Raw genomic sequence first — 11,419 nt, forward strand, 5'->3', positions numbered from 1 at the left:
AATTGTCAAAACTTAATGCTTATATTCTTTAAAATAATGTGTAATCTAGTATGAATGGAATACATGGATTCTCAGACCCTGTGTTTTTTCTTATAATCTCATAACATATATCAGAATTTTTAAATCTAATGCTTTATTGTAGTAATGTTCTATGATGCTAATTCTATATTTTAATTTAAAAATTTATTACCCTGTTTAGCTATGTAAATTCAAAGAAGTCTTCTAAAGGCACTGTCATGCTGCTCTGTAGTTTCAGAGGCTTTTATATGCTGATGTTGATGCAGGATTTACTAAGACATTGAATCTCTGTGGGGAACTCTTCAGACTCTTCATTATTAGCTTCCATGAAATTGTTCCCCTCTCCTCGTTAAATTAATAATAGAGTACTGTAGTTATATCTTTCCTGATCACTGTATTGTTTATGGAGGAATTGTTTTGTCTTGGGTACTTGTAAACTTATTTGCAGCAAAGTATCAAGTACATCCATATCGTTATTTACCGTCATTTTTTGCAAAATTTTTACATCTGGCATATCTGTCTTTGATAATATACACTTTTAATGAGAATAAGGAGCAATTGCAACTGCAATTACATCTGGTAGCACAGTTGACACCTTGTTGATTACCTGTTATCAGTGGCAATAAACAGATTATCTACCGATAAACACTCCATGACGGTCATGATGACCTCCATTTTTTTGTTGACATGTCGGTATTTTACGAACCCAAGTAGGTAAAAAATCCGGATTTTTTCAAAATCGGTAGAAAAGGCAGTTAAAAAAAAATTCGGTAGACGATCGGTAGGGATGGTTAAAAATCGGTAGACTCCCGAAAAATTCGGGAGAGTTGACAGGTATGCATGTGTAGCCCCTGTGGGCTATGATTTGAACACACTTGCATCTACATTTTGCATATCAATTTGACTAATTTTGGAACTGCTGTTCTTGAATGAAAAATATTTTTAAGATCTTCATGCATATTTGTTATCCTCATTTCCAACCCCTTTCTTTTTTAAGGGCCAACGATTGAATAAAGTTTAAACCATCTCCTAAAGGAAGTATTTATGAGGGTACATTGGTTTCATCTTTTCTTGAGTGTTTCTTGAGAAGATTTTTAAAAAGTTTACAGTCAACATGCAACAAGTTGAGTTACACAGCAGACCAGAAATTTGATCAGATTAGCTCACTGGTGCCAATGGCCCAAGTAATTTAACAAAGACAACATAAATCATATTCAGTAATAGCAACACAACTTTTTAACATGTGAAAGACTAAGAATGAATATTTGAACCAGTTAAGTTTGTGTAATATCTTACTTGATTATCTCCCCTTCCTCTTCTTTTGTTTGAGGTTTAAGGCCCATAACCAAATGGCATATCTTAAAAAAATAATACTGCATATTACTACATGTACTTTACTCTAGAATAATCAAATTTACATTAGTATTTCTTTTATTCTCTTGCATATGTTTTACTTTTCTAGATCAAACACTGCCCAAAAGGTTACATTAATTTGAAATAAAATGATCAGGAAAAGTGAACAACCTGACTGAGTAAATCTAGGAAATTATCTGCCAGCGTGTTGTTGACTGTCCACACTAAATATTCTGCCTGAGTTAGACACCCATCCTGTTATTAAAAAAAATACATTTTTGTACATTACATAAAATCTAAAGGTAACAACTGAAGTAACAGCCATCCTTCAAGGAAAAGCAAATTAATTCAGTTAAGGCCTGACGAAACGTTGCTCGAATATCTGTTTTATATCTCTTCGTAATATATCACAAATAAATCATAATTATCATTATTTTGTGATAATTAAACTGTTTTCAAAATGTCTATGTAGATAAAGACACCAAAAAATTGTAATATTGGCAATGGTAATGATTTCTAATAGGATTATACAGCAAATATCATCCTCTGGTATCTTGCACAAAAGCCTGGTAAGGTACCTTAATTTTTTTGCGAGGAAACTTATTAAAGTAGCTATACCTTAATGACAAATTCTTGGAAAAAATTACATATTATTGAGGAACGTGTCCTCTGACCTTAAAACAAAACTTGGTGGAAAAAAAATTACATCAATACACACATTTATGACATCATTATAATACTTTCATTTCATATGTGTATTTATGATAGACAAGCATCACATTCTGAAATACAAAAAGAAAATTTACTGCAATATCTGCATTTATCATACCCAAATCAAAGAATACTTCACAATCTCATAAATTTTTCAAATATTTTTCCATTTTAGCTTTATTGATCTTCTATTACGCATTTATATTTGTTTTCACCGCATAAAAAAGTTCCAAATAGAGGATCTATTTTTTCCATTCCAGATGAAATATTGCCAGTTCCAATGATTTTTCTTTATTGCATGATTACAACTTTATGACTTTCATCTGATCAATAATGGTGTTCATGTAACAAATTTTAATTAAAGTTTAAGTACAGCACTTTTCCAAGCATTTGTCAATATATCAAAGATATGGCTTCAAACAAAATGTCCCTGGAATAAAAGCTGTGAATTGTTTACCTTGTCTCCATCATGACTCGCTAGAATCTCTTTTGCTACAAGTTCTGGGTCCATGTTATAGAAAGGATCACACTCCTATTAAATAATTCAAACAGTGAAAATGACTCAAAATGTTAACTTTACGAGATCCATTTCCTCTCATCATCATATGTAAGTTTACATACATATATGTTTAACTTGAAATCTACATATGTCTGGCCTTCAAGCAAGAAAACACTTTTAACTGATTTTGAATTTTCCATCATCTACATGAACATGTGTTTGAGATAAACATTTTACATAAATATAAACATGTACATGTATGTAGACTTCTATCAATATAATTCCAAATCTCTTTCATTTCTTTTAATTTTTGGACATATAATTGTTTAGAAAGGTTGCTATGGTTACCATTGTGTTTGTTGGTTGGTTCTCCTCTCGTATTCTCAGTAAAGCCTTGACCATCTGTACTAGTTCCCTCTCACACAGCTTGCCATCATGGTTCATATCAAACACTTTAAAGCAAACTAAATCAAAGAAAAAAAGTTAATTAGATATTTTCCATTTTCATGTAATGTTTATAATAAATATACATGCACTTAATATTTATAACATAACATCAATTCATGGGAGAGAAATATATTAAATATAGCTCGTATTTCTATTTCTGTTGTAAACGTGCTTTACACATATTGCATATTTATTTCCATTAAAAACATAAAATAAACTTTTCTTAAAAGTAAAGGTTTTTATTTTAGCTAAAAAAAATCTGAGCTGCCCACATTTTTGTCTTTCAGTTCCTGGTCCTCTACAGCAAGCTGAAATTCCGCAAGCCATCTCTTTAAAATCTATGTGATTATCTCTGTTTTCATCAAATGCGTGGAAAAGGCCTACAAGCAAATTGTAAACTGACATGCAAATTTCATCACATAAAATGAACACAAATTGCATCACATGAATCTATACTATATTTCCTTGATCCTGTGTGATATGCATAATTCATTTAAAGAAGACACAAGGTTTTCTGACGTTTTAATATGTGTCAATACAATCCTACTAAAAAAATTAATTAGAATCTAAAATAAGTCAATCAAATATGAATTTGACAATTTTTTTTCTGTCTATTTTGCCTATAAAGGAAGTCTGCCATTAAAATCTGCAAAAGTCTATTAGATATTAATTAGAACATTGATTTTTCTCCCTCGTCTTGCAGATCAAGGAAGCTAGCTCACAAAACTTGAATCATCAAACTCTATGTTTCTCCTTTATTCCATTCATATAAAGGGAGATCTAACTTTACCATCCAGTTATAAACTCAAACATATTTAATTAAGATATATATTGTGGACAAATGATTATAATAGAGGAGTGCATATTAATGTACTCACTTTCACAAACAGCCTCTGGCACTGGTGGACAAACCATGGCCTTGAATGTGTCAAGGTCAAATTTTCCACTTTTGGATTGCGACTTCAGAGCCCAGTATCTTTTCTCTAGTTCACTAATATCCGTCTCTTCCACTGAAAAACAAACCACATAATACCCGTATTTGTAAACTGGAGCATCCTTTTTGGGGTTTCAATTTTTTTTAAGTTCCCTCACAGAATATTTACATGCTGTAATTTGACTCAAATGGAAGCTGATATGAATGAGACTACCAGCACTTACAGTGTGTGACCCCAGCCAGAGTTTGATAGAAAGTGGGTGTGTCTGTGTCGTCCGAGAGACTGACCGTCATGGGTTCCATCAACAGCCATTTTGTCATTTCTGTGGCATCGGGGTGAGCTTTCACCCACAGTCGAAAATAATCAAAGGTCACCTGATCATTCTGTTTTTTGAAGCAATGAAAAACATTTTGAATTCTTAAATTGGCATTACATATTTTCAATTTTTAAAAGGCACTGCATATATGCCAATATACATGTATAGAGGGATATAATAAATTTTCATACAAATATGGAATTTAATTGCAGTACCAATATTCATATAAAACATTTTATACAGTGGGTAATCAAAATTAGTTTTTCTTTCTATGACAAATTTTGGAATCAGGGTTTATACCTCCATAAAGAGGTCAGACAGAGCACTGGAGACCTGTCCCTCAGACTCCAGAACCAATCGGTCCATTTCCTCCTTCTGTACGAAGGAGTAACTGTCATCAGCATACATCCCAAACAGGACTACACAAAAATTTAAAAAAAAACATTTATGTTAAACTTCTGAAAATAAATCATGGTGATTCACTTTTCTTTGATATTTTGACAAAGTGAAGTCATTCAGCATTTGAAAGACATGTTATGAATAACTGTGATGTTTGCATTGTTTGATTTGGATGTTTTGTTTTTCTCCTTTTCTTTTTTGGTTTTATATAATGTGTATTGAATGTTTTTTCTAAAGCTCACATTTTATTTTCTCCTCCACAGAGCCTTTGGTGAGAATAACGAGCCCACACAATAAGTCCTTCAGAGAAAGCCCTTTAGAGGTGCCTCCAAATCCTCTGTACAGAAGCTAGAACACATGGGGAAAAAATGGGGGAAAATGCACATGTCTTTGACTGTAGCTCAGTGATCATCCAATCTGACTAAAGCCAGACCTCTATTTATGCTCTATTTTAGCTCTATCTACCGGGTATTGTGATAGCGTAAATAGAGATCTGGCTTTATAGTCAGATTGAGTGATAATCCCTTCATTTAAGGAAATACTTTTCATAAAGGAAATCAGATTTTAAAATCAAATAATATAGTAAAGGGAAGAAATTAAAATATGCTCAATCAATGTATAAATAATAAGATTAGGTTTCAGCATATATAGCTTTATTTTCACAGAAATATCAATTTTACTATTTGCACAAAAGGATAAAAATTGTAATAATCCATACTGCAATAAAATTAACTTAAGGAGGCTCATTACACCACTTTTTGATGACGTACTACACAGAAAAATAAACCTCCATTGTTTCGTCCGTTTTCTCCTGGGGACGAATTGTACAGGTTCGCTTTGTTGATGATCTAAATCTTTAAAACGCTCTAAAAATAGACTACATGCGATGTAATCCGATGTTGTAAACAATGGGAACTTGGTAACGGATTCATAACTAAATCACAACGAAGAAGGGTTACTTTTAAGTGGAGACCAAAGAGAATGACAGTCAAATCTTCGCTACCCAAGTAGTGTACAATGTCATAGCGAAAGCAGCAAGTTCTACCACTGACAACATGTAGCCTAATTATAGAGGAAATTCTAGTTGAAATCTGCAACCTCGTTGAAATAAATTATAATTGACTTGTGCTTTTAGAGAACTGTACTGTTGTTGGTTTGTGTGCTTGTCTTTATTTCTTTGAAAAATGTATATTTATTCTAGAAATTTTAGCTTATTCTGAATCTGATATGTTCGACCGTTCCTGAGTGTTTTGAGTCAGGGAGATTTAGGAAAGATAACTCTTGCAAGTGGACTTTTTATTCCAATTATTTTATAAATTGGAATTTTCATTTCCTTAAAACAGTTTTCATTCAATTTGTCTCTTGTTATTCATTAATATACATTTCTTGTCTATTTATAACTGATTTTCCAATTATTCATGCAAAGATTAAGAAGATAATCACATTAATTCTTTTTTGGGAGAAAATTATTTTTTCTAATAAAAATAATATTGAATATTATGAAGTGTTGATTTATTTCTTACATATCTGTAGATGATATCCATCACTTAACACTGAGATTTCTGCAATACTATTAATCAGAAACTTGAAATAAAACATTTTACCAAAATCAAGAAAGATTCAAAAAATCTTTAAAAAATATTTATCATATCATAATCTCCATTTGGATATTTGAAATCTTCATAAAAAGTGGTGCTGTAATGAAATCTAAAATAAACTGTGGGTGTTTTGAGCCTCCTTAAAGTATAGCTAATTATTACTTGAAAAGAAAACAGGTAAGACAACGGAGAAAGAAATGGATTTTGTGAAAAAAACATGTAACGATCATCACAGAAATCAGAATACCAGTAAACAGATTCCAAGAAATTGACTCAGCTAGGCTTTTGTAGTTTCTTCCAAAATTTCCTTGTAAGACATCTTTTTCTTAATTTGTCCTTTAAAATTTCATATTTTGGCATATTTGACATAGTTTGTCTAAGATAGAGGATAACAAATAGAACTTACATTAGCAATCCCTGGAGGGACTCCTTCCCCTAAGACTTCTCGACAGAAAACGATGTCCGACATTTGACCCCCAAGAGTGGCCACCCTTTTGAAGGCATCTTTGGATCGTTTAAGTTCTGTCTCCTTCACTGTTGGTAAAAAAGGAGAACATTTAAATGCAATGTTAATGATATGAAAACAGTTTTGATAAATATTCTTCTTTTGCTTGCCTATTGGAATCCCATTAGCCTCCAGGAATTTGATGCTGTGTCATCTATAGAATTTACAAAGTTAACAAAAACAATGTTTTTTGACAATAAAGCAAACAAACAAAGCAAAAAAAAATGTATGATATGAGATCTTATTAAATTCAATATCATAATAAAAACAAAAAATTGTAAAATTTCCTAATTTATAAAAGAAGAAAGCTTGCCACATTTTCCCTTACTCTCATCATAAAAAACTGTAACAATATATGTCGTCATTCCCCCCTACTCTCCCTCCCCCCAAATCTATCTATGAAGCCTTGTGGTTAAAAATCTTTCGTTGGGATATTGTAGATTAATTATTTTTGTTCTTACCAGAGATCTTTAGCTTTAACCACTATGACTTAACACTGAAACAGCTTTCCCATTCAACTTTACAGTTACCGGTATTTTAAAGATTCTGGTACCAAGTTTTACTATCAGTCTATAATGTGTCTCCCTTGAGAAGATGGGGCAGAAAACAAATGGTTTAAAGTATAAGGGTATCATAAAACTCATAATTATATGATTCTTACTGAAAAAAATACTTTTCTGCTCCATTCCATGAGTAACAAACAATAACAAGAAATGTGTATTTTAAAATTGTTTGTTTACTACATGTATAACATCCCGGTAACTGTGACATCACAATCGATGAACCCACAACCCCATATCCCACCCCCCATGTAAAGACAGTGAATAAAAGGCATTTAAATAACTATTTTTGTTTAATTAGAAATAAAATCACACATAACATTTTAAAACATCTCATGAACATTTTATGAAATATTCCTGAATAGTGTGAGAATATATAAGTTCATAGCCTTATGAACTTTTCATTCAATTAAAAAACAAAAGCAGTTCTCCCTCTGCTGAAATCGAGCAAATAAATGGTTGCTTGAAATAATAAAGAATAAAAAAAATAATTATAAAAAAAGGGACAGAGATCCGCAATTATCTGGTAAGACTAAGATAACTTCCCCATTACTGATGGAGCCCTGAGTACATTATTGATTTTCCTCCACTGTGTAAAGCCACAATTATCTGTAATTATTGGTAAATTTCCCTACACTAATTAAACAAATACATAACCATTACATGGCTAAATAATGCCATTCTTTGTACGAATTACACAAATGAGACAACCAATCAACATTTTTTGAAGTAGATTTATCCTTGGGGAATATTAATACATAATAAAGTCTATCAATCTTATTTTACATGTTTTTTTTTTCAATGAACTTGATTACCATTTATTTAACATCTGTAGTAATATTCTATAATCATGATAATGTGGGATACCAGTAGAAATATGAGGAACTTCCTAATAGGAAAAATAAATTCCAACTGAAATTGATATTTCAAAACATTTTATGCTGAAATTGCTAATGTTACTTTTTGTGCAGTCATATACCAAAAATATTATATTTGAAAGGCACAAGCCATTATATGAATAAGCACAGAAAAGATTAACCACTGTCAATCTGTGCATGGAAGAATAAAAAACTCATGCTGGAAAACTATAGGTTTATGCTTTTCTCCTCTCTCTTTCCTCCTTGCATTCAATGACTAGGACCAAACAGTTAGAAAAAAGATTCTTAAGGAAGATCAAAAATGCACCATACCAAATAAAAAAAATTATTATAATTGGTACATTTGATAAAGTTAATTATACTTGTCTTCTTTTAGTAAAAAATTATGCTTTCAGCATGTACTGTATGCATGTATTTACAAGTGTATTTTTTAACATGTTAAAGTTTCATTGTCGATTGTCTCAGTGTTTACACATACTGCTAGAGTATCACTGTAAATACAGGTAAATGAAGTAAGCTTATTGATTTTAAAGACAACTGATGATGTGATTCAGTCACACCTGTACCTCTCAGGTGCTGCTTACACAAGATGTCATGATATTCCGTTTTCTGTTTGTTTCAGCATTTAACACAGATTTAGGCTCCTTGGGAATGGTTGGTGTCATATTTCAATTGGTGTCATATAATTTTCAACAGTTGAATCCACACTTTTAAAAGTGTATGTCCCTTGGCCACCATCTTTGGGGAAAAAAACCCATGGAATCCTTACAGTAGCCTTTGTAGTTGGTTTGTTAACTTTGTCATTTGACTGGAAAAAATCTTTGCTTCTTGTATAGTGATTGCCTCAAGATGGGGCTACCCAAAACATTGAAAGAAAAAATTAAACACACTGGATTTATTGGAGCACACCCAAAATGTTTGGTAGCATAAAGAGGAGAATTGTTGTTTCTTTCCCTTTTGACCTTTTGGTTGACCCTGCAAAGGGACACAACTTTTGCAAATGTGGATTGGACTAATAGAGGATTTATGGGACACATAGAACCCCCTCCCAACTCTACCTCATTGAAAAAAAATACCAAATGTGAAGAATAATAAATTTCTATGAAAACTGATAAGACATTGGTTTTCTGACAAGATTTTACTCATATGCAGCAGAAAAAATGAGCACATGAATTAACTATTAAATATTAACCTACATGTGTATCTTTGTTTTTTTTTTTTAATCAGATTATTTTTTCTTCTATCCCATCTCACTTTTAATTTAATTTTGGCTCCTCTCCTTATCCGCACATGCAGGAGTTCTCTGCAAAATAATCTACAGCTGTACAGTTGAACTTCAATATCATGAATATCAAAACACTTCAAATACCACTTTTTATATATTTTAACCTCAATATCTCTATTCCTTAGTTATCTTGACATTTTTTCTCAGTCCCATTGACTTTGCAATAATGAGGTTTGACTGTATTTTAGTAAAGATGTAATTTACACCTGTACAGCCTTCATTATAAGACGTCTAACAACAGGAGAAAAATTGTTTCCACAATATTTGATGAAAAACAATCTCTACACCATGACTTCTTTTCACAATTAATTCACAACTTTTATACTGTGTTGTTGAATGAACCATGTGTATGTTTACTTACGGTATTCAAAATTTTGAATACACATAAGATGTATATAAATGAGAGAGCTTATTCTGTCATATTGAATTCTCATAATAATTCTGAAAACGTTTATATTATGATTTACTACTTAATTCAACATCCATATCTCTAAATCATATTTTATTCTACATTGTACAAAATCGATTTCAAAAAGAATAGACCATGTAGACGAACATTTCGAAATATTGAGGATAGGTTCATGGAGAAAATGCTATGTGACATAATAATATTATGGTTCATGTTTACTTACTCCGTCTGCATGCCTCCTCGAAAGGAAAGTACTGAAGCTTAGATTCCTTGCCTCCCATTTTGATTTATAAGTTAATTCTATACATAACACGTATCATAACTATGCATCATTATTTATAAATTTTTGCGAAGTTCCTGAATCTGTCGTCCATCTTACATCACGCGACGATAATGACATCTCGCGAGATTTACGCTACTCCGACTAAAACAAATCCCTTTATGTTTCATCGTTTAAATCGTGTAATTAGAAAACTTTTGTCCCTGGTCTTTGTCAGTCATAAAGCATACTTAATTATTATTCATTTGTTAGCAGACGAAAGGGGTGTTCTACATTAGAGTTGTCCTTTAGATTCAAGTTCAATGTAAACATCAACACTTCTTGACCTATATTTGCATTTGTATGGAAGCCCAGTGATGTCATAAAATAGGGATTTCACAGAAGAGTTATAAGCTGCTTATGACCTTAAATCTGCCATTGCACTGGAAGATTATATCGATATTTATTACATTGAATCACTTGAAAATCAACTAACATCAACAGATTTTACTGTTACAGTGATCTCCAAACATGCATAATGCTGATGAACACGGTAAACTTTCAGAATTTTGATGCTTAGTCACCATTACCATGGGCATCAAATAAATCATTGTTGTGACACAATTTGAGACTCTGACAAATTTCAATCAATTTAGACAATAATCACTAATGTTGAAGAACGTCAACGTTTTTTTTTAAGAGTCATCTTGACATTTTGATCCTGGTCACTGCACCAAAATGATTTCAAACATATAGGAAGCATAGAAGTAAAAATTAGATCTGATCTTACAATTATCAGTATCAAACATCAAATTCCCACAATTAATCACATCTGAAGCTGTGTTCACATTTTTTAAATGCTTACAGTTTATGAAATTGATCACTGTTCATATTCTCCCTTTTCATTCTAAATGTGAACTACTTGACCTTTACCAATATTTGACCTCTTCCAATTTCTGTTAAACTTAAGCATATCAATCAAGAAAAAACGTTTTCAGACTCCTGAGGCAAGTTATATATAAAAGTGAACTGTGGTAAACCATTATTTCTTTGTCAAGATTTTATGATTAGTGCACTTGTCAAGAAAGCATTTCAAATGACAAACAATATTTTGAGGAAGACATGATTGGCATTGACAGTACATGTACTAAGTCTTTCCTTTACTGTCTACATTGCAATATTACTTTAAAACAAACTTTCATTCACCTCCACCAATCCCTTAAATTTCAAACAGCAGGTTATTAATT

The 11,419-nt window shown here is 31.7% G+C and overlaps 1 protein-coding gene across 1 annotated transcript in view; it reads right to left on the minus strand.

Moving 5' to 3' along the window:
• LOC133175543 (ubiquitin carboxyl-terminal hydrolase 32-like) overlaps positions 1-10,323 on the minus strand; it is a 42,312-nt gene extending 31,989 nt beyond the window's left edge. The window contains exons 1-11 of the mRNA XM_061310661.1: positions 10,137-10,323; positions 6,683-6,810; positions 4,921-5,026; positions 4,580-4,698; positions 4,187-4,346; positions 3,907-4,038; positions 3,301-3,408; positions 2,930-3,045; positions 2,540-2,614; positions 1,543-1,626; positions 1,315-1,376 (exon numbers count right to left, since the gene is read on the minus strand). Of these exons, the coding sequence (XP_061166645.1) occupies positions 1,315-1,376; positions 1,543-1,626; positions 2,540-2,614; positions 2,930-3,045; positions 3,301-3,408; positions 3,907-4,038; positions 4,187-4,346; positions 4,580-4,698; positions 4,921-5,026; positions 6,683-6,810; positions 10,137-10,194 (1,148 nt within the window). The 5' untranslated portion in view covers positions 10,195-10,323. The remainder of the gene's footprint in view (positions 1-1,314; positions 1,377-1,542; positions 1,627-2,539; positions 2,615-2,929; positions 3,046-3,300; positions 3,409-3,906; positions 4,039-4,186; positions 4,347-4,579; positions 4,699-4,920; positions 5,027-6,682; positions 6,811-10,136) is intronic.
• Between the last annotated feature and the right edge of the window lie 1,096 nt (positions 10,324-11,419).

This window comes from Saccostrea echinata, unplaced genomic scaffold, assembly GCF_033153115.1.
Source record: "Saccostrea echinata isolate AGI-Se365-2 ecotype Australia unplaced genomic scaffold, CSIRO_AGI_Sech_v1 ptg000062l, whole genome shotgun sequence".
Classification (NCBI taxonomy): domain Eukaryota; kingdom Metazoa; phylum Mollusca; class Bivalvia; order Ostreida; family Ostreidae; genus Saccostrea; species Saccostrea echinata.